The 21,381-nt window shown below is 51.5% G+C and overlaps 1 protein-coding gene across 3 annotated transcripts in view; it reads left to right on the top strand.

Moving 5' to 3' along the window:
- SEPTIN9 (septin 9) overlaps nt 1–21,381 on the top strand; it is a 144,781-nt gene that overhangs the window by 25,507 nt on the left and 97,893 nt on the right. The window contains exon 2 of one of the 3 annotated variants that reach the window (XM_055797700.1): nt 278–334. In XM_055797700.1, the coding sequence (XP_055653675.1) occupies nt 278–334 (57 nt within the window). Of the gene's footprint in view, nt 1–277; nt 335–13,645; nt 14,648–15,010; nt 15,121–21,381 lie in introns of those variants that run through there. The other 2 variants (XM_055797703.1, XM_055797699.1) reach the window with 2 other exon arrangements.

Below are 21,381 nucleotides of genomic sequence, written 5' to 3'. Positions count from 1 at the left end.
ATTTCAGAAGTTCTCGCTGGTGTTTCTGGAAACCCTAAATACATCCATGCATTTGATATGTTTGAATAATTATGTTTGCCTTCAGTGAAAGGTGGAGGTCTCTCCTCAGGTGTTTTTAAAATAACATATAATTCTTTTTATCACAAAGATGACTGTGCTTAGCAGACTCCCAACAGAAAATGTGCCCCGCCAGATGCAGAGTCATAGCGGGGAGATTGCTCCACATACCGTATTCACACGAACTCCCTTGGCAATTCAAACCTTCTTCTTGCTTTAGGAATCAGCCGGACCTCCAGCGGGAGACTTCGGAGACTCAGCGACCAGATGAGTCCAAGTAAGTTGCATGAATTTCTCCCTTTGAAACATCCTCATTTAAAAAAAAAAAAAAAAAAGGGAAAAAATTACAACATTGAGAGAATGCAAGAGGTGACTCTCAGAAATCACATCTCCTGCCTCCGATCCACTGGCCATGGTTTGAAAGGCAAAGCTAGCTGCTAATATATGCAGAGCTCACTATGTTCTACAGAGAGTAAAAAAAAAAGAGTGCGGGGGGTGTGTGTATATATACATATATAAAACCACTGTGAAAAAAGAGAGCAATATAAAATAAAAGATTAATTACTTACTGAATAATGGATCCAGAGAGAATAATTAGAAAGCCCCATCTCAATTTGAGGGGTCTAACACAGGGCAACAGAAAGTAGGAATGGCCTGAGGTTGAAATACAGCTTTAGTAATTAGCAGCTCTTTTGTACTCTCCTTAGCTATTATTTTTTATTGGATGTTGAGATTTATGGATTATATGTGCTTGTGACTAAATTTACACTCCTAATTGCAGCTTAATGTTTCTGAAGCTGTTTCTGATTCAGACGGAAGCAGGTGGGAGGGTCTGAGTTTTTTTTTTTCTTTAAAAAGATGTTTTCCAGCCTTGGGAAAGCAGTAGCAGAAGTCTCAGTGCTTGTGAGTACCTGAGCCTGTGTGCTTTGCTTGTGTGTGCGTGACACGGGTTGGGACTGCCCAGGGACAGAGACACGTCACCTGCATTGGCATTATCCCCTGAGAGTAGAAAATTTCACTGTTCTTGACTAAAATAGTCAAAAGGAAGCTCATACAGCCCATTTCTGGGTTTGTTTTTTTTTTTTTTTTCTTCTGATGGTCCCTCTTGCTGGCTGTGCTAGCCCCTCCAATGGTCCTGTGCTTCTCCACAGGTCAAACCCCTGTGGAAAGCATCTGTCTCCAGCCTTGGGGTCCCTTGTACATCACACACGTTCATCTTTCTTAGCAGGTGCTTTACTGCAATTGAAATCTTCCTTCACATTTCCTTCTCTGGGATGTATGATCTCCCCTTGGCATTGCCACCTCCTTTGCTCCAGGATGCTGACAGTTGTCTCTGCTGCTTGCTGCAATCAGCCTGCACCCCCAGGAACCCCCCTCACCTCCTTGACATCCTGCTTCAGCCACGCTTGGTTCAGGGCTTTCATCCAGTCCTGTCCCCTTGGTCTTGCTGTCACTCACACTTGCTCCCTCGGGGCTTGATTTGCTATTTCAATTCATCTTCTCAGCCCCCATATCCTGTCTCAGTTCCCAGATGCACTTAGCAAAACAGTCGTTTTCAGCTTTTCCCTCTGTGTGGGTGGCAGGAGAAAGCCACCCTCGGGATGCCTTCCTGGAGCGGTGACTTCAGTGCCTTGCTGTATCGAGACATCAGCACATGTGGGATGGGAATTGGTCACAGACGTCCGGTTCAGTGTGCATGTAAATGCCCCGGGAGCTGTGCCGCTGCCCTCCTGTCCTCATCCAACGCCGGCGATGAGCACGGGGGCAGGTATCGACGGCACAGACCAGGGTGACAGGCGACATGGCATGTCATGGTGCTGTCCCGCTGCGGGGACGCTTGCTGCTTTGCAGCTAGAGCTTTGCAGCCATGCGCTGTGATGTATCGCTGGGAGGATGCAAATATGGCCAGTGTAGGCCACTGCTCTGCCAACTAATGTCAAACAGCAGGAAAAGTGCATTGAGCAATAATTTAGCGTGGGGTCATGGTGTTGGTCTGGGTGCTAAAGCTTCGCGGCAGTGATCGTTCGGGCCAGAACTGAGCTGCATTTTAGAGCTGATGCTTTAAAACTCGGCCACCAGCACAGAAGCTGGTAGTTTTGAACTGGTCTCTGTTTGTCTTCTGCATGTGCAAAACCAGAGCTTCAGTCTCAGCCCTGGCACTGCGTGTTGTCATATGTCCATGTCCGAGGACAGAAGGGGGAATTGGTACAGCTCCAAAGGTAACTGGAGTGTAGAGAATCTAAATTGAAAGACACGGGGCATTTGTTTAAGCTTGTTTTCTTTAGACTCTGATTATATACTTTTCCACTTTTCTGGTGAGAGACCTTTTAAATTTTAATATTTTTTTTCAAGTTAAAATCAAATGAGCAGCTCAGTGCTCCGGTTTACATTGCAGTAAATATTTATGACTTCATATAACTGCAGCTCAATTTCCCCTTGTTTCAGGTCCAGATTTCCCCCTCTGCACATCTGGCCTTGCACCCAGAAGCTTTTATTCCTGTAAAAGATAAATTGGAGTTGGGATGACTGAGCTGTGGTTGCAAGTGAAACATTGCAGAAGGGGGTTGCTTTGGGCTCTTTGCCACCCTAAACAAAGAAGGGATGACATGCATTTCCATAGCCACCAGCTCTTGGGGTCTCCAGACACCATGGATTGCCTTGGGGCACGCAGTGACAGTAGGAACCTGGAGAGCTGAGGTTGACCTCTTTTGAAAGCCTTATTCTGTGACTCCTCTAAAGCTTTTCTTGTCCCTTCGAAAGTGGCTGTATGGCATTGGCATCCAGATTTGCTCAGTGGACAGCAATTCCAGGGCTTTAGAGCTGTGTTTTTTGTTTTGTACAAGCTTCCTGCATAGTCCTAGGTAAGCCAGTGAGGTGAGACTCATCTAGGCTGGTCAATGAAGAGAGCTGGAGGCTATCAGAAAGTGAGAGCACTTACTTTAGACTGGGAAGAATAAGTTTCTTGGGTAACCCAAATCCCCATAGGGTTATAGAGGACCAAGATTTTGTTAGGTAGCCACGTTTAAGGGTATGTGAATCCTATGCTTTGATTCAGTTTGGTTTTCTTTGGCTGCAAAAGTGGGGTTTATATCATACATACATAAGGAAAGCTCTGGGAAGGGGGAGATACCAAGTTAAGACAGTGTTCAGGTGTCTCACAGTTGTAACAGAGCTCTGGCTATATGAAGAGATGCCACAATTATTGGTACAGAAGCACCTTCTGATGTCCAGCACCTTGGAGGTGCTGAGCTAAACCTAACCAGGTCCTATTCAGTGGAAGATACATAGAGCAGGGCTCGCTGCTGGCTCCCTCTTTCCGCAGCGTCACTAGTCGTATCTCTCCTTGCCCCTGGCAGCTTGGCGATGGGCCAGCTGGGGGCTGTGGCTCACCACAGACAGGAGCACCGTCCTGGGGTGCAGCCTGATAGCGGGAGCTGGGACGACCTCAGCTCAAAGACTGGAAGGATGGGGATGATATCGGGCTTGGCACTGTCCCCATTCAATTAGGATATGGGACCATGCCCATAAGGTCAAGCTTTGTCAGTGGTTTGGAGGTTCTGTTCAACGTGCAATTAGACACAGGCAGAGAAAGAGGGGAGGAGTGGGAAGAAGCCCTTTATAAAAGGCTCCATCAGGGTTCAGAATTGTGGCCCTTAAAATGCCGCTGTTGCCTGATGTGGGTAGCTTGGGGCAATATTTTTGCAGAGTTCATAGAATGGTTTGAATTGGAAGGGACCCTAAAGATCACCTAGTTCCAGCCCCCCTGCCAGGGGCAGGGACACCTCCCACCAGCCCAGGTTGCCCCAAGCCCCATCCAGCCTGGCCTTGGACACTGCCAGGGATGGGGCATCCACATCTTCCCCAGGCAACCTGTGCCAGCATCTCACTCCCCCTCAGAGTGAAGAATTTCTTCCTAATATCTAAACTAAGTTTGCCCTCTTTTAGTTTAAAACCATTCCCCCTTGTCCTATTGCTCAGGCCCTACTAAAAAGAGGCCTGTCCCCACCTTTCTGATAAGCCCCCTGTAGCTATTGAAAGGCTCTCCCCTGAGACTTCTCTTTTCCAGGCTGAACAACTCCAGCTCCCTCAACCTGTCCTCACAGCAGAGGGGCTCCAACCCTCCAGTCATCTTCATAGCCTCCTCTGGACTCGCTCCAACAGGTCCATGTCTTTTTGACGTTGGAGGCACCAGAGCTGAACACAGCGCTGCAAGGGGGGGTCTCCCAAGAGTGGAGTAGAGAGGGAGAACCATCTCCCTTGACCTCCTGGCACGCTGCTTTTGATGCAGCCCAGGGTACGGTTGGCTTTCTGGGCTGCAAGTGCATATTGCAGGGCTGTGTTGAGCTTCTCGTCAACCAACACCCCCAAGTCATCCTCCTCGGGGCTGCTCTTAATCCATTCTCCACCCAGCCTGTATTTGTGCTTGGGATTGCTGCGACCCAGGCGCAGGACCTTGCACTTGGCCTTGTTAAACTTCACGGAGTTCACACAGACCCACCTCTCAAGCCTGTGGAGGTCCCTCTGGACAGCATCCCTGCCCTCCAGTGTGTTGACTGCAGAGTTAAGAACAGCGTGTCAGGGAAGTTACTTGCACTTCATTTTTCCTACAACTATACCTGATGAATTTAAAAGCAAGAAATATTTGCTGACATTTGCCATCCAGAGCAGCAATGTGCTTCTCAGCTGGCCAGAAAACAGCCCCAGAGCAGTTGGAGTGGAAGAAATCGGCATCGTATTCCTCTTGGGCAGCCAGCTGTGCTCTGTACTTTGATTTGTTTCCAGCCTACAATTCAATTTTTGCTAAGAGGAAGGAACTTCCCTGGCGGGGGTAATGCAGGAGGGTCCAGAAAAAGTTAGAGTTTACCGATTTAGCTAAAACAGCATATTTTTTTTCTGTGTAGGTGAATGCAGGGAGGAGGATGCTGCCCAGTTGTGTTGCAGCAGAACTGCTCCTGGACCAGTGCTACTTTGGGTCAGGTGCTTTGTTCCTGAGAGGTCCCAAGGGGTGGGAGGGGAGCAGGTGCCTCAGCTTTCCTGTTTCAGCCTTTGTCTGGCTGCGCGGCTGCCTGGGGCCGGAGCAGAGCAGGGGCTGGCTGCCAGGGCCAGCTGCACTCCAGGGCAGGCAGAGCTTTTCCATCCAAAAAAGACAGGGCGCTAGCGGCCCCACTTCTGCATCATCAGCAGTTGGCTGAGGATCAACCACAACTTGTCTTGGTGCTTTTTGGAAGCTTAGGGCATAATTTAGAGAGGCATGAAGCTTAAGGCCAGCTATCTGGGTTGCGTTAGAAAGGGGCAGTCAATGATGTCATGAAACCTTCATAGGGGCAGCTTGTCTTGTACTGCCTAAATGCCTCTCTTGGCTGTAAAGCGGTGGGACTCCCATGCCAGACATGTTTGTTGTTTCCACCAGTTTGAGCCCCTTGCACACCCTTTAGGTTGATGGCTGTAGACAGAGAGGCCAGAAGGCACAGAAAGTGGGCAAGCGTGGGCTGGAGATGCAGGATTAGTGAGATGGTTCAAAGGTGCTGATCGTGACGTTGACCCTATGAGCTTCTGCTCAGGGCACAGGCTCCAGGACCCCGTTGACCACGATGGCACTGCACTGCCACGCTGCCCAGGGCGCCCAGGTCTCTGCAGGAGCTGGTAGCTGGGATGAGCAAAAGTGGAGAGAATACAGTTTTAGATGAAAATTTCAACAAGATGTGCACAGATAGTTCTTGTCCTATTTTTCTTTTTCCTGGTTACACCTTTCATTTTCCCTTTAATAGTTATTGATGTGGCCATTTAATAGTTGGGGGAAATAGGGCAGCAGAGAAGCTTAGAACCGCTCCTTTTGCGTTGCCTGTGAATCTTGGGGTCCTTCCTCACAAGCACTGAAATGGAAAGATGTGTGGCTGGGTGGGTGGAAGAGCAGAACACACATAGCTATGGGCACAGCTTAAGTTGGCATCGTCGTGTTAACAGGATTTCAGCAGGGTTCGCTAGTTTGGGATGCTCCAAATTCATGCAGTGAGGTAAAGGCACATGTGGCAATAGATCTTGCTGTTTCCACCTCTTGATTTAGTACTTTGCCCTGAGGACCATCTCCTCTCTTTGTGCCTGGAGTCTGTAAAAGAACAACTTTAGAAATTGGTTTATGTGAGATTGCAGGTTAACCAGAGCAGTGGAAATAAACAAAAGAAATGTCAAAAGCCAGGGGCTCCCTAGTCGAGCGTACATGATTACCGTTACATAACCTAATTCAGAGTTCTATAAAAACCATTAGGTTTTTTAGTTTCTTTCCCCAGGGAAATGCTGCCAGAACAGTCACACATCTGCAGCTCAAACGTGGGCACCCCCACTAACAGCATAGCCCTCTGCGTAATCGTGGTATCTGAGAAAACTGATTTGGGAACCCATCCTGTATACCTTGGTCCAGACCTTCAGATTATCCTAACCTTTACTGCATCCTTTTTTAGCTCCCGGTTGGTATACTGGGATCCGGGCAGCACTTCTGGTCCAGCTGGAAGCTGTAGGAATACACGCCTCTTTGCAGTGTGCTGGTTTTAGCACAGACGTGCCTTTCACCTTGGTGGAGCAGCAGAGGGGTTAACTAGAGACTTGTGGTTGCAGCCTCATGGCTTTGGATGTGTCCCTAGATGAGGTCATACAAACTTCTTTGGGAAGCCTCTATTCCCCTTTGTTTTAAGCACCGGGCTGGTCACCCCAGCTGCATGGCTCTCCGTGCCAAAGAGCGTCCCCACGCACATGCACCGCTCGCTCTCCTCGGGCTCCCTAGTGACAAGCCCTCATTTGACATGTGTCCTCTTGGTCTTTCTTGTCACGAGGGTGAAGTAGCAAAGGGTGAAGCTGGATCATCAGCCAGCCCGGAGAGTCCTTTCTGCAGCAGTGCAGCTCTGCTGACTCCAGGCAACAAGAAGTTAAAGTGAGAGGGCTGCTCTCAGTGCAGGTTCTTGGTTTCCTGCAGGACACAGGAGGACGCGGGAGGACTGGGCTTGCGTAATGCAGCTCGTGGACTCTAGCTTCCTGGGAGAGTCCTGCGGGCTCCCGTGTGCTTCCAGCAGAGATGTGCATTACTTACAGTGAATGAGGGAGCCTAGGCGCTTGTGCGCACAGCTAAGAAATTAAGGAGTAGTGACAGGTGCTGTGGGCCTGTTTGCTATTGAGGGGATGTGCTGAGCGCTGACTTGTTGTCCTGTTCCTTTACAATACCCGTGGTTCATCTCCAGTCGTACGTATAGTCTCCTTTAGTCCCAAAAGGCTGCTGGGCATCGCAGGTGAGCAGGTAGACCTCTTGATGCTTTTACAGCACCTGTTGCTACGGGCTTTGGTGTGAGGAAACCAGAGACAGTAAAATATAAATCGGTAGTTCATTAATGAGCGGGGATTTAATGCTCTCTGACGTTTGGGGACTTTAGCTGCCGGCTGTGCTTTAAGCTAATAATCTTCCTCACTGGGTGTGATATGGATTTGTTGATGAGAGCTGACGAGGTCCACAGGGTTCCCCTGAGGAAAGGGAACATAGAAGTGCAGAGTGCAGCTCCTCCAGGACGGGAGCAGCAGTCCTTGAGCGAGGTTAGTTACTGCCTCAGGATCGGGCGTCTCCAAAGTAAGCTCCTAACACCCTTTCAAGAGAAGCTGGCATCAGCTGCAGCAGAGAGGAGCTGGGAGAGCAGGGAAGGGGAATAGCAGCGGAGTACGGTTTTATCTTGTTTGTTTGCCTTGTCCCATTGTGAAGGATGGAGCTAAAAAATCCCCATTCCTCTGGAGCAAGACACAGTGCATTAAGAGGGAGAAATAAGTTCATTATCACCCCTGCCAGCCCTGGCTCGTGTCCTGCAAGGGGCATGGCTGCGCTGGGACGTGGCTGACCCACAGTGCCCATACGGGAGCTGGTGGAGCTGGCAGCGAGGAGCCCTCCTGGGGCTGGGGGGAGTGAAAAGACACACTTCCAGCCAAGGTGTCCATGGGCACTGGAGGAGTGGGACAGCTATGGAAGTGTGGTGTGTAGGGTACGGCACCTGGCAGCCTTCCCCTTAGGAACAAGGGGGAAATGATCAAAATGAGAAAGGAGGAAAGAGGACTGGTGACTTGACCTGGTCTGTATGAGCTAGCTCGTGCAGCGCTGGTTACCTAAGCAGCTGTGTGTGGTCACATTTCTCTCTGTTGAATTTGTGCATCTCTCAATGGTGTTTATTTTCTTCATCTTTTTGTTGCTGAAACATCAGTTTGCAAATTGCTCTTGGGCATGCTGGCAGACCAGCCTGTGGCTGCTCAACTTTCCCTCTTCCCCTCAAAGTCTGGTGTTCCTCATCACGTGGGCAGAGGCAAATTCCTGAGCCCTGGCTGTCCACCACAGGCGTCCTCTGAGGCCAGTGCATCTGGCGGTGGCTAGTGTTTACCAAAACCCCTAATTGTACCTTAGGCAGAGAGTACTGATTTACCCCTTGCTATATTTATCTTGTGTCTAGGACTGCAAGAGTCAGAAGTGCAGCCTTTCGTGCCCTTTGTTGCAGAGAGATGACTTGTTTGTAAGGCAGCTCTGCAGATGGGTTAGTGGATAAAGCACTGTAGATGTTCGGGGCTGGCCTGCAAAGTGTGAAGTCTCCCTGCTGTAATTTTGGTAGCCATGAAAGCAATGAGTGAGGTCCAAGAAAAGCACCAGTAGCAAGAGGCATTCCTGATTGACTGACTCAATGGAGCAGTTCCTCATTGGTTTAAATTTGTTGTAGTTCAGTTTCTGATCAAAAGCATATTATGAAGTTCAGAGAAATGTCCAGACCTGGATGGTTCTGCTGCTAATGAAAAATAGGGTCTGCTGCCCAGTTCTGGAGCGTTTTCTCTCCTTCAGTGGATTGGCCTTTCTTCAGCAATGGGGCCTTAAGGCAAGGTAAGACAACGGTGGTGACCCCTTGCTACATCACACCCAGGCAGCATCTCTCTGTTGTGTTGCTGTACGGTAACATGGTGAAATCCACGCAGAGAGAGCCCTTTGCCTGTGGCTGCCCCAATAGACAGCGGTATTTTGAAAATCCCTGTGTTTAGGTATTCACCTGAAGAATGTGAAAAAAATACCTCAGCAGACCTGTCCTAGGGTGTGGTCCCCCCTCCATGGCAGAGGAGTTGCTTCAACACATCGGAGCAGTGCATTGCTTCCCACAAGCCTGGGCTGCTCATGAGTAAAATGCCCAGAAATTGTGTAGTTTTTAGCTGAGCTGGTTGCTGCTGTTGTGCTGGTGCTGTGCAGGGATCTGGGCTCAGTGTGCTGCAGCTGGGGTGGCTCTGGGGTGCACGGGCAAGGTGTTCTGAGGATGGCAGAGGGGAGTGGTGTGTGGTGCAACCTGTGCCCTGCCTTATTAAATAAAGCCAGAACAAAGAAGAGCAACCCAAAGGTGTTTGCAGCGCTTGGTGCAATCTTCCTTCCTTTAATCTGCCTGCTTGTGAGACCCGAGCGGTAATTCTCTTGAAGACTTTGCTCCTTGATGGCTCCTTCTGCCAGATACAAGCTGTCACAGTGATCTGCCCGGGAGCGATGGCCAGTGTTCAAAAGAGCAAATGCTGCAAGGTCATCAGGAACCCTGCCTTTCCCAGCAACAGCTTGATGGGGAATGACCACAGACCTTCAGGAATGGAGTAACCCCCCCTGTTTTGGGGACTCAAGGAATGAGTTGTGGAAGGTAGAGCACTGAGGGGGCAAGACTGATGGTAGGGAGGAGTCTGTAAAGGAAAACATAAACGGAGGATCGTGGAAGAGTTAATATTTATCTGAGGCTCCCTGTGCTCTCCCGGGAGGGTGAGCATCCAGTCCTCCTGCCTTGCCTTTCACTCTGCACTGCCAGCTGCTATTAATACTTCAGCACATGAGTGTTAAAGCACGAGCAGAAAGCCTGGGGAGGATATGCAAGGGATTTCCGGCAGCTTGAGGCTTTTGGGCAGAGAGGTTGAGAGCCAGCATGGAGGAGAGCTCTAACAGGGGCTCTCCTTAAAGATACGTCCCTCCACGGGATGGGACAGGACACAGGGAGTCTTGTGTAGGCATCGTCTCAAGGGGCTGTGTGGGCTTGGGGCAGGAGCAGAGATGTGCTGCTGCTGTGTTAGCAATCCCCTGCTGAACTGTCATACGTGCTTCTGGGTGGTGACAAGCTCTGTGTCCTGGGCACGGGCTGTGGCTTGGGAAAAGTAATAACTTGGGAGGATCTGTGTTCCCCTGTGCTGAACAAATACAGGTTTTCATAAGAAATAACCAGGGAGGGGCAAAGTAGTGCTTGGCAGCAAATGTGGAGCAGCCAAGAGCTGCGGTCCAGGGCAGGGCAGCTCCACGTCTGCCCAGCTGGGAGAAGGGAATGGAGGAGTGGGGAGTCGAAGAAAAAATAACTGGCAAAGAGCAGGACAACAGCATTCAGAGGATGAGTACCTCCCCCGGAAAGAGAGGAATCTTCTTGGTTTGGTTGTTTGGTGGCTGGGTTTTTTCCAAATGAAGAGGAGAATTTTAGCCAGTGTTTTCTTTCTTCCCCATCCTCGAGGCTCATATAACTGTAAATGAAGGGTTCTTGGAGCAAACAGTCAGCAGAAGCTCAGATACTGTCATCTGCTGGCTGGGTCTAGCCTGGGGGTAAATGGCATAGAGGGAATATAATGGAGCAACACTTGATTGCACTGTTTGAGTTTGGACCTGTATTTCCTCATGTGAAAATGCTTCACTGAAAGTAATTTTATTTAGTTATGCTCTGCTCTGCTGCACTGTTCTCCCCCCTGTACCTTCCTCCCAGCTCGCCAGCACTGCAGGTAGCTGAGCTTGTGAAAGAACCAGTTGAATCCCCATTTTTCCTGCCTCTCCAGGCCCTGGAGGTCTTTGGCTGCTCTGGCTGCTTCCCAGCACCTTCGTCAATGCAGTTTGGAACCTCTGATCCCTGCATGGACTTGCAGCGTTCATCCTTTCCAGCTCGCTCAGCAGCAGAGCTGGGGTTACAAGGTGGTGCCTGGCTGGTTTGCTAAAAGCCTGGTGGAAGCGGCCGGGGACTATGGGACTGCATGTGTGACCTCGGTAGAAAAGACAGTAATTCTTCTGTTGGATGAAATGCCGCAGGAACATAATCACAGCACAAACCTAGAGAGGCAGACAAGGAATTGCAAATAGGATCTACCTGAATACCTGCAGGTGTCTGTACCACGGTGGCCGCTGCCGTGGCTGGTTACAGTGTCAGTGGTTCTAAATCCCCCCCCAGCTGCTCACTGATACCCTGGGCTCTGTGGCATGTCCACGGTTGGGGGTGAGCTTCTGCTGTCTTCACAGCACCTTCCCCGCTTATCTACGTGTTGGTGCACAACAAGGAGTTTATTGCTTAGCAAAGGGCTTGGGCGTTGCTGGGCAAGCCTAGGAAAGGTGTGAGACAGATAAAATTCAAACCGAGCCTGGAGCAGGGTTTGGTTTACTTTCTTTCTTGTGATTTCCTTCCTAGCTTTCTCTGCACCTGGCAGTGCTTCCTGCTGGCTGCCACCCGTGGCAATGTTTAAACCTGCGAGGTGGGGTGAGGGAAAGCGTGTGCATCCCTGTGCCAGCCTCGGCAAGCACGGGGCGGTGGCGGAGCAAGGCTCCTGCTTTGTTTCAGCTTCTTGTTTGCAGATGGGAATTGGCTATAGCTTTATGGCAGAAAGCAGGGGTTTCCTACAAGTTGCTCCTGCCTCTTCACTCCCCTCATGGCTTTGTTGAAAGATAGCGCTGGTTGGGGTTGGTGAGCCCTGAGAAGGCAGCCCTGGCCAGGGGAAAGTCTTCTCTGTCCCCTTCTCGAACCCTTGGTGTGCTTGACCTCCCCCCCCAAACCTTTAGCAGTAGTATTACAAAATGCAATATACATTATCTTTATATATATAGACTTCTATATAGACTTCTCTATATGTACAGTGCACAGGCCACCAAATACCTATTTAAACAGGCATGTGACAAGCTTCTCAGAATCCAAGGAGGGTGGGGGACCCCCAGCTCTGTACCATGCGGGTCACTGGAACAACACCTTTGAAGGGAGTGAACCCCAATGCTGCCATCATGGGCACAGCATGGCCAAGCACCCCTCTCCCTCAAACACAGGCACCCCAGTGCCGCTGGACCTGCAGCAGTGGCAGGAGGGCTTTGCGAACTCTCCTTCAAACGGAGACATGCAACTGTACCTTTAAATCTATTAAAATTTGCTTGAGAGATTGCAGTTTGAATAAGAGCATCTACTTGGAGGTTTTATGAATATAAAGTTCAATTGCATTAATTATTTTTTGGATTGACTTCCCTGAGCAACTCATGGTGATGTGTCCTGCGAGAAATGATGCCTTTGCTTTATCCCTCCCTCCTAAGTGCTTGGGTCTTGATGGGTTAAAGTCTACAGGCTGAAACGGGTGTGCTACCCCCATCCCTCCTTCCTTTCCATTCACCTTCTTCCTTTCTTTATGCTTCCCCTGAGCTTTTCCCTTCCTCTCCAGTGTAAGCAGCTTGGCAATGAAGGCTGCTCGGTGGAGGCAGTGGGGTGGATTTTGCGCTGCACGGGGCTGTGCAGCTCCCCTGGGTCCTCGCTTTGTGTTTGGCACCTTCGAGGTCTCAGGCAGGAAACGTGGTTTCAGACTGCTCATGGGGAATCATTGCTTATTGTCCCCTTCTAATGCCTTAGGCGCTGGCAGCAGGAGCATGTAGAGTTTTAATAGCAAACAGCGAATGGTCAGGAATTTGGGAAGGAATCTAAATCTCCCTGCCCAGGGAATAACCTGCTGAGGATTAGAGGAACTTCTCTAAGGAGCGAGGCGTGCTGAGGCTGCCTCCCACCAGCTTTCTCTCTCTGTTGTGCAGCAGTTGCTGCTGGACTGACCCACCACTTGGCATTAGCTGTGTTCCTGCCTCTGGTTTGGTGATAGTGATGCTCCGTCAGCTGCTGTGGGGGGGAAACACGCAGTATTGAGAAGCAACACAACATAGGTCCAGGCTGTCCAAAGGTCCCAGCAGTGCCTGTAACACCTGGAGCCTTTCCTTGGAAGTTTATTCATCCAGCCAGGAAACAATTTGTCCTTCTGCCCATGCTAGGGGACAGGGGAAGTGCCAGGCTCTGTCATAGCAATCATACTTGTGATTTGCTATGTGAGCTGTGAGCATTTGAGGTCAAAAAGTGTCAGGTGTACTGTGCTGAGCACACAAAGGTCCTGCCAGCACACCTGGTCTGTGAAGCAGCCGTGCCTTGCCTGCCGGCGTCTGCCATCCCTGCCGGCATCTGCCATCCCCGCCTCTGGGCTGCGGAGGGATGGCTTGTTTGCCAGCCCTGGGGATGGAGGCTGTGCCCTGCATCTGGCTGGGTGACTCAGGCTCCGCGCTATCAGTAGCAAGCGGTGCCGGCTGCCAGGGCAGGGTTGCACAGGGCACTTCGGGCAGCGAGCAGCGCGGGCACGGTCTCAGCAGAGGTGCTAACGCTGCGTCCCCGCTGCCTGCCCTGGCCCACGGCCAAGTGGAAGTTTCCGAGCGGGCCAGCCCATCGCTGCAGCCACGCATCGCTCCGTCCCAGCTGGGGAAAGCAGGATCTGGCAACGGGCTCTGCAGGGCTGCTCTGCTCCGCACCACGTGCCCTGCCTGGGCATCACTGGGAAGGAAAACTGCTCCCAAATCCCACCTCCGCTCCACCGTGGGACCAAGAAGACCAAGAACTTCTGCCCCGGGCAGGGACTTTCACTATCGTTTTCGGGCTGGCTGCAGAAATCTTCTCCTTATCGACGCTTTGCAGCGAGGAGGAAGGCGAAGCGGGGGCTCGGTGCCAGGGCCAGCGGCGAAGCTCTCCAGCGGGTTGCACAGGGCGAGTAAACATGTGCGGCGCTCGGGTCCTGCCTGGTAGCAGCAGCAGCAGCCCATGATGCTGTGCTTGGAATGAAGTCAGCCTTCATCAGCCGAATAGTTTATGCATGAATCGAAACTTCAGACCTGGCAGGGTGGGGGAACGTGCAGGATCTGCGCTCTTTTAAAATGCTGGAGCCAAGGAAGGAGGAGGGGATAGAGGAAATAGCAGGAAAATAAGACTGGGGAAGCAGGGAGAGATTTGAGAAGCTGGATGAGTTGTTCGCTCTGTTATTGCAAGGAGCCAAGTTCCTTAAGCATCTCCTGGTGGATATTAAGAGGGAGCTGTGGAGGCTGGAGCGTTCCCCTGGACGCTCACATGCTGTAGCTTTAAGACTGTTTTACAGAGGACTCGGGATTTCCAGTTTTCCTGCGCCTGGTGGAGTATTTCAGGGAGTTACAGGATTTTTCGGGTCATGCACCCCCTTTTTCTTTTTTCTTCATCCTTTCTCTTCCTCTTTTACTCTTCCTTTTCATTTCAAAGAGACAAAGCTACTTCAGTTTGGAGCACAAACATATGATCAGCACATGGAAATGTGGTAATTTGGATGCATTCATGATTGCAACAGATTGAAGAAATTAGACCAGACAAAGAGCTTTTTTTGGAAGAGGAGGAGGCAAGGCAAGGAGGGAGGGAGAGTGGGGGAAAGAAGGGGACGCCACCGAAAAAAGGGACGGCCGTGACACGCGGATGCTAAATATATCCTGTAGTAATGGAGAGGGACCGGATTTCAGGTAGGCTATTGATCAATTAATATGTTATATTCTGCCTCTGCCCTCCTACCTTTCCAGCAGATTCTGCATTTAAGAAGAGAAACAGCCACGCTCCGGGTGGATTTCAGCCGATTCCTCTATTTATTTCTATTTTTGCAATGCTTCCTTTCTGTGTTTGCTTTTTCTTTTTTTTTTTTTTTCCTTTTTTCTTTTTTTTTTTTTTTTTAATCCCCATCCTCCTGAGCCCTCTAGACAGAAGGTGGTTCCAGCAGCAGCCAGGGGGGGCGAAGGGGGAAGCAGGGGGGGAAAAGAAACTGCTTTCTAGGTCTGGATTTCATTTGAGTCTCTCTCTTCCCCCCCCCATCCCCCCTTGCTCCCATGTGCCGCACGGCGCAGGGGGATGAATGCTGAGCCTGTTAGCTCAGAGCTGCGAGCTGGGAAGAGGGAGGAAAAGAGCCGAGCTCTTGGCATGGAGACGCGTTTCTGCTCTGAAGGTTGGCTCCTGGGTTTGTGTGTGTGTGTGTGTTGTGGTTGAACCTTCCTTGCTTGCCAAAGGATCTTCCCTCTGGCTCTTGCTCTCCCATCCTGCCTGGCCGGGCAGGAGCTGCCTGCGTGTCCTGCGCGTTCCCTGTGCGGCGCCGGAGCTGGTGGCCGGGGACCCGGCGTGTGTTTCACCTGGCTGGCCATGCGTAGGGGGGAGGATGGAGGGGGGTAAGCGGAGGAATGAATAACTCCATTTAATTCCCCAGCTTCCCTGTAAATCCCGCCTAATGGTGCATGTCTGAGTCCAAATGGAGCATGTCCAAAAACTGCTCCCGGGTACATCGAGCTGTTGGGGAGCACTGTTGCAGCGAGCTGCTTCTGGGATGGCCGCAACTGTAGCTGCTTCTAGAGAGGGCACGGGCGGCGTGGCATCCCCCCCGAGGCTCGCTCTGTGTGCGTGAGCAGGATCAAAGAGGGAAAGCGAGGGAGGGGATGTCTGTGCCAAGACTGTGCTGCAGCCTAAAGGTGGGTGTCCCTGCTCCCGCCCCGTGGCACGGCACATCTCACCCTCCTCCAGCACAGCAGCCCCGGGGAGGCACATGGCCTCTGCTCCTGGGCGTTCCCAGCCGGCTGCTGGGCATTGGCACTGGGAGGGAAACCACAGGGATGAGAGGAAACATTCAGGCCAGGGTGGAGCGAAACTGTGGCCAGCAAGAGCTGCTCCCATGGCTGGCCCATACCAGACCCGCCGGGCCCCATCTGGCAACATGCTGAGAGACCCGGAGCCCCTGCACGAGGACGTACCTGCAGGAGCATCCTCCACCCCCGCCGCCTCTGGGGAGTGCGGATGGCACCTTCTCATCCCTCTCTCCAGCTCTCTTGCTCGTGCTTTCTCCTCTGATTTGAGCCACTTCAAAGCATTCCTGAGAGCTGCTCATAACTCAGAGCCTGGTGGGTGTTTCAGCAGCGCAGGGCTTTGGGCTGGACCGCCTCTGTCGCTGCGCGCAGGCCTCCGCCGGGCAGGGACATGAGGGAGAGGAGGTTTGGTCCTCTGTGTTCTGGCCTTTCACATCCACCGTTACATCCTCGGTGCAGCACCGGGCCCCCTTTCTCCGTGCAGGGGTGGTGGGGGCTCTGCAAAGGGCCACTGGTGAGAAAAGGGGCTCCCCAGTGATGTGATCTGGGGCTCTTTGTTCCAGAAGAGCATCAAAGGTGGGTTTCTCTCAGCTGCTGAGCTGCATGCACACCGCGTTCAGCTGCTGCGAGGAGCACAGAGCCTTTTGTGCCCAGGCTGGCTGTCACCCGCTCCCAGGGCGTGAAGCACCTGGGGACCCCAGGGGCAGGAGGACCCTAGGCAAGCGTCTTGTGCAAAGATGCAAGTTTTTGCTTAACCCCTGGGAGCACGAGCAGTGCTTGCAAAATGCGGATGTCCAGGTGCATACGTGTTTCACTGACCTTTGCTGGCACCAGCTTCTCCATGAGTGGGTCAGATGTGGCAGGGCACGTTGGTGTGCTTGGTGGCCCAGGGATGTGTGCCCTTGCCTAAGGTGTGTGTGCCTGGGGGCTTGGTGTGGGGTGATGGACATGGCCACTCCGTGCTAGCTCAAGCACGAGTGGGATGTGTGCTGCACGGGACCCCAGAGCTGTGCCAGCCATCTTGGTGGCATTTCTGATACATGGCTCTGGCATGAAATATGGGGGGGGGGGGGAATAGATGGGCTGAAAGGCTGATCTGGGGTCTTCTCCACAGCTCCTTGCTTGGAGGGATCAGCGTGGGCAGGGAATGCTGCTCAGCTGAGGCAGTGTCAGAGGGAATGCTCAACCCACCTGTGGGGACAGAGGAAAACTGTGCTCAATGACTTTCTGCCCACCAAAGTGGCAATCTCACGGGTGACACCCCTGGCCGCCAGGTCCATGGCACAGTGTGGATTTGTAGGGCCAGCCGCTCGGCTCACACCGCTCCTTGCCGCTGCTGACACACGAGCAGGCTGTGCCAGCTGCTGCGCTCCGGGGGTCTCGGGGGCCGCAGGCTGTGGCACGGCCGTGCTGGTGGAGGAGAGGAGCAGGGAGCAGAGCTCGGGCTGCCCCGTGCCATGGCCGTGTGGGCAGTGGGACAGCCAGGGCTCTGCCTTTAGTGACTAACCGAAAGATGACTTGGATGAAAGCGGATCCATGCAGTGCTGGGGGCCACATCCCAGTCACTGTTCTGCCCCTAAACATGCTTTTAATTAACGCTCTGCGGTGGGTGGGAAGAGCTGACTCCCGAGCTGAGTGTGGGGCTGCCGGATGGGGCGAAGGCACCCCAGGGCTGGTGGGAATTGGGTCTGGACTCTTCTCTGAGGGCTGCTTTCCCACAGCTGCTGGAACTCGGCATGTCCCACGGGGTCTCCTCTGCCCAGGGAGAGCTCGAAGGCTTTCTTGCACAGAGTGGTGTCCCAGGCCAGGCTCCCACCTCTGAGGATGACAGGCCTGTCGTGCTTCAGGGGAAGGCAGCAAAGGTGCGAGGCGATGCTGTAGGTCTGTGCCTGGTTCACTACCAGCTCTGGGGCAGAGAGGGTCTTCCTCGGTGTCTGTGACATGGTACCAGTCTTACGTGGTACCTGTGGGTGCTGGTATAAGAAACACATTCTCATATAACCTGCTAGTCTGTTTTAATCTGGTTAAACCATCTCTCACACATTTCTGCAAGCTAACACTGCATGAAAAGCCTTAGCTCTAAATAAATTAATTAATTTAATTTCCAGGCATCCTTCTGCAATAGTTTTGGGTTGGGGAGCTGTGCTCTGGGGCTGCTGTGCTCCTCACGTCTGCCCTTCTCTCTGCCTTGCTGGGTTGCTTTGGTGGCAGTGGCCTGGAGATGGCTCTCCTGTCTTTCCCTAGTAGGTGGCTCTTTCAACTAGTCCAGATCTTTCTACAGAGCCTTAATTGTTAATGCCATGGGGCCTCTTACCTCTGCTTAAAAGAAAAGAAAGGGCCCACAGCACCTTGACCAGTGGGGTTTTGATTACTGTGATGATGATGTGACAGGACGGGTGCAACCGTGATGGGAAAGGAGAGGTCTGATCTCCCAGGTAAAATATTTATGTCACCTTTGAAATTGCATTGTGAAAGCTCATTTTACGAGTTAAGAAATGATGATGAGTAGGTGATTGTAACACCTGGCTGTGACAAGCGGCATGTGTCAGGCGGGTCCCGCAGCTGGGAGTGCTGTAGGTATGTGCAATCTGCTGAACCCCTGAAAGATGGATGAACTGTTTACTAACCCACTGGTGATCATTCTTAATCTTTATGTATCCACTATGGGTACGTTAGTGTGTGTGTATTCGTATGGAGTTTTAACATGGTTTTATACACCATACTACGTAGCTAAGTGATCCAAGCAGCAAGCAGGCAGCCCCTGTTGGCAGCCTGCGGTTTGCAGAGGCTGTGCAGGCAGCAGCACTCAGACTAAATGCAGCAAGGCAGAGCATCTTCAGTGGCCCTCAGAGCCACCTGGGAAGCACCACGTGCCTGGCCTGAGCTGCTGGAAAGGAACATAGCAACACTGTATGTGAGCGCTGGAGGTGTGAAGGGTTGTTGGGAGGGAATATGCTTGTTTTTTCATTTTTTTAAAAACAGATTTTTATCTTTTAAACGTGTGTACCAGGACAGAGGGATTTGGGCTCCTTCTGTTCACTCTAGCTATCTTTCCTGTCTCGGGTTTCTTGGTGTCCCTGTTGTTCCTAGGAAATGGCAGATAAAAAAGCCTGACATGTTTCTTTTTAGCGGTCTTCCCACCACTATACATCTTCTTTTATCAGACTTTTTTCTTTTTCCTCTGGCTCACACCACATCACACACATGGGACGCCACATCAGGCATTTGCAGTCTGGGTGGCTTTACCTCCTGCCAGATCCTACTGCATTCACCCAGCCCTGGCATCCAGGGACATGTTTCTGTCTGTCCTATCTTTGCTGGTGGCCGTTGGTCTATCCTTAGCCCTCCCTCCTGCTGTCAGTGTCCACCTGCTCATGTCCCTACCTGGTGCTGACCCCCATGGTTTGCTGCAGCGTGTGATGCCCTGTACCCTGAGGCTGGGGGCTTGTGTGCTACGGAAAAACTACCTGCAGATTTTTTCACCTGAGTTTCTTGTTGGAGCACTTACACCTTCATCCAAGATGTTCTGTAGTAACATCTTGTTACTGTGGGTTTTGGCTCATTAATCGTAGGTTTGTGCAGGCCCTCTCTCAGGGAAGGGTCTGTGTTTCATGAGGCTGCAGAGTCACCTCTGCAGGCGGTTGCGTTTGCAGCGTGCTCTGTGCAGCTCCCGGCCTGCTCTTGGCTCCCTGCTCCTGCCTGGCCAGCGGATGCATTCCCGCAGTTGTCTGAGGCATGTCAAGGTATATGAAGCATTATCCGTTTCCTGATGTCTGCTCTTAAATCTGCTGGAATTTCTGCTCATGGCCATTAAATACAGTCCCGTTGTGGCACACAGCTTGTCTTTTGCCTGACAGCACAGGTAATGCTTCCCAACCCCGCTCCGCTGAACTTGGCTAACCCCGGGGCGGGAGGCTGCCTGCCCTCCTGCTTTGTGCTTTGCTGGATGACTTGGAGCATCCCAGCAGAGCAATTCCCATGCTGCTGGGGTGAGGGAGGACGTTTCTCATGCAAGTCAGGGTGCTTCCAAGGTCCAGCATACCATAATGCTGAGTAGGAGCAAGTACGTAGTTAGGGAAGTATGTCTGGGTCACCACATGTCTTCTGTTGCCTTAATGATCTCAGAAGCACAATATCTATGTCCTGTTGGCTTCTCCACGTGGTACTTGCAGCTGTAACTAATGGATAGAATAATTTGTTAGAGTGCAGCGATGCCTCATGCAGTGAGCGCTGTGGTGGGGCACAGGGCTCTGTGGCCGGACCCTGGCATCGTATGGGCAGTAGGGAAGGTCCCGATGGGCAGTGAGTCCTCTTTTAGGAGCAGCCTTATACCCGAGAAAATGAAATTTCTTGCTCTGTTCCAGATTTGCTGTAAGTCCTCGGGAAAAGGTATTTGTGCTCCCATTACCCTTTGGTTTTGGGTAAGGATGTGGTGGTTTGATCTCTGCGCTGAAGCTGTTGGTAGGCAAAGGGGGGATGCAGCAGTGCCTGCCTGCATGGGGGAGCTCAGAAGAGCAGCTGGAGACTCAAAGCTGTTCTGACCCTGCAGCAAAGGGAGCCGTGAGTCTCTGTAACAGGCACGTGCATGGGATCCGAAGTTGTTCTGCCTGGACCCCTAGTGCTTGAGAGCTCTGAATAGTTGATGGAGATAGTGTCCTTTACATACGTGCTTAACTAACGGCCATGGGCAATGACCCCTTTGCACTGTTTCCTGGGGTACACCCACTGCTTCTTCCCAACAGCTTTTCACAAGGGTATCTTCCTTCTGAAGCACCAACACTGCAAATTAATTTCCCCATGGCAGTCTCTGAGTGGGATACAGCACCTCCTTTGCCTCTGCTCCAGCACTTCAGGCTGCTGCTGCTGTCTTTATTTGTCCTGTGCTGGCAGCCAGGTACAGCACCCCTGGCACAGGGAGGCCCTGGGCCCTTGCTGCTGGATGGAGCTGCTGTTTAAGTGGCAGGTGAAGTGAAATAGCCCTTTGGTGTAATGTTCAAAAGAGCGGTGGGATACTGATGCCAAGAGCGTTGTTAGAGACTTATAAACAGCTCTGTTTTGTGGCTTGGCGGAGAATGGGCATGATTTTAAAGGTGAATAAAATGCATTAGTTTTACAAGCAATAATCACGCAATAAACCTGAAAGCGCATTTTTTCATAGAGCAGCCCAGGTTGGAAGGGAGCTCAGGAGATCACCTGGTCCAGCCTTTTGTGGGAAAGGGAGCCTAGGTGACATTACCTAGCACCGTGGTTCAATCACATCTTGAAAACCTCCAGCAAGGGGGGCTCTACCATGTCCCTGGGGAGGTTGTTTCAATGATCAAATGTTCTCACTGTAAAAATACATTTCTTGTAGAAAAATGAAGATTTTTTTTTCTCTCTTTGGTCTTGTCCATGTCCATGTGCAGTTGTTGCTATATGAACAGGTCTGTACTAACTTTGTGTCTATGTTGTTACCAGATACCTTATAAACTTTGTTTAAACTTATAAACTTATATATAAACTTATAAACTTAAGCAGCGGTCTTGGAGCAGATTCCGGTTTCTAGTGAAACCAGTTTGGGGAGTGATAGGCGTGATTGCTCTGATGCAGGATTTGGGGGGGAGCCTGCCATTTGCTCTGCAACATCTCCAGGCTGC

This window comes from Falco peregrinus, chromosome 2, assembly GCF_023634155.1.
Source record: "Falco peregrinus isolate bFalPer1 chromosome 2, bFalPer1.pri, whole genome shotgun sequence".
In the NCBI taxonomy this organism is placed as follows: Eukaryota; Metazoa; Chordata; class Aves; order Falconiformes; family Falconidae; genus Falco; species Falco peregrinus.
The sequence above is the reverse complement of the archived record's forward strand: the minus strand, read 5'-3'. Positions and strand labels throughout refer to the sequence as shown.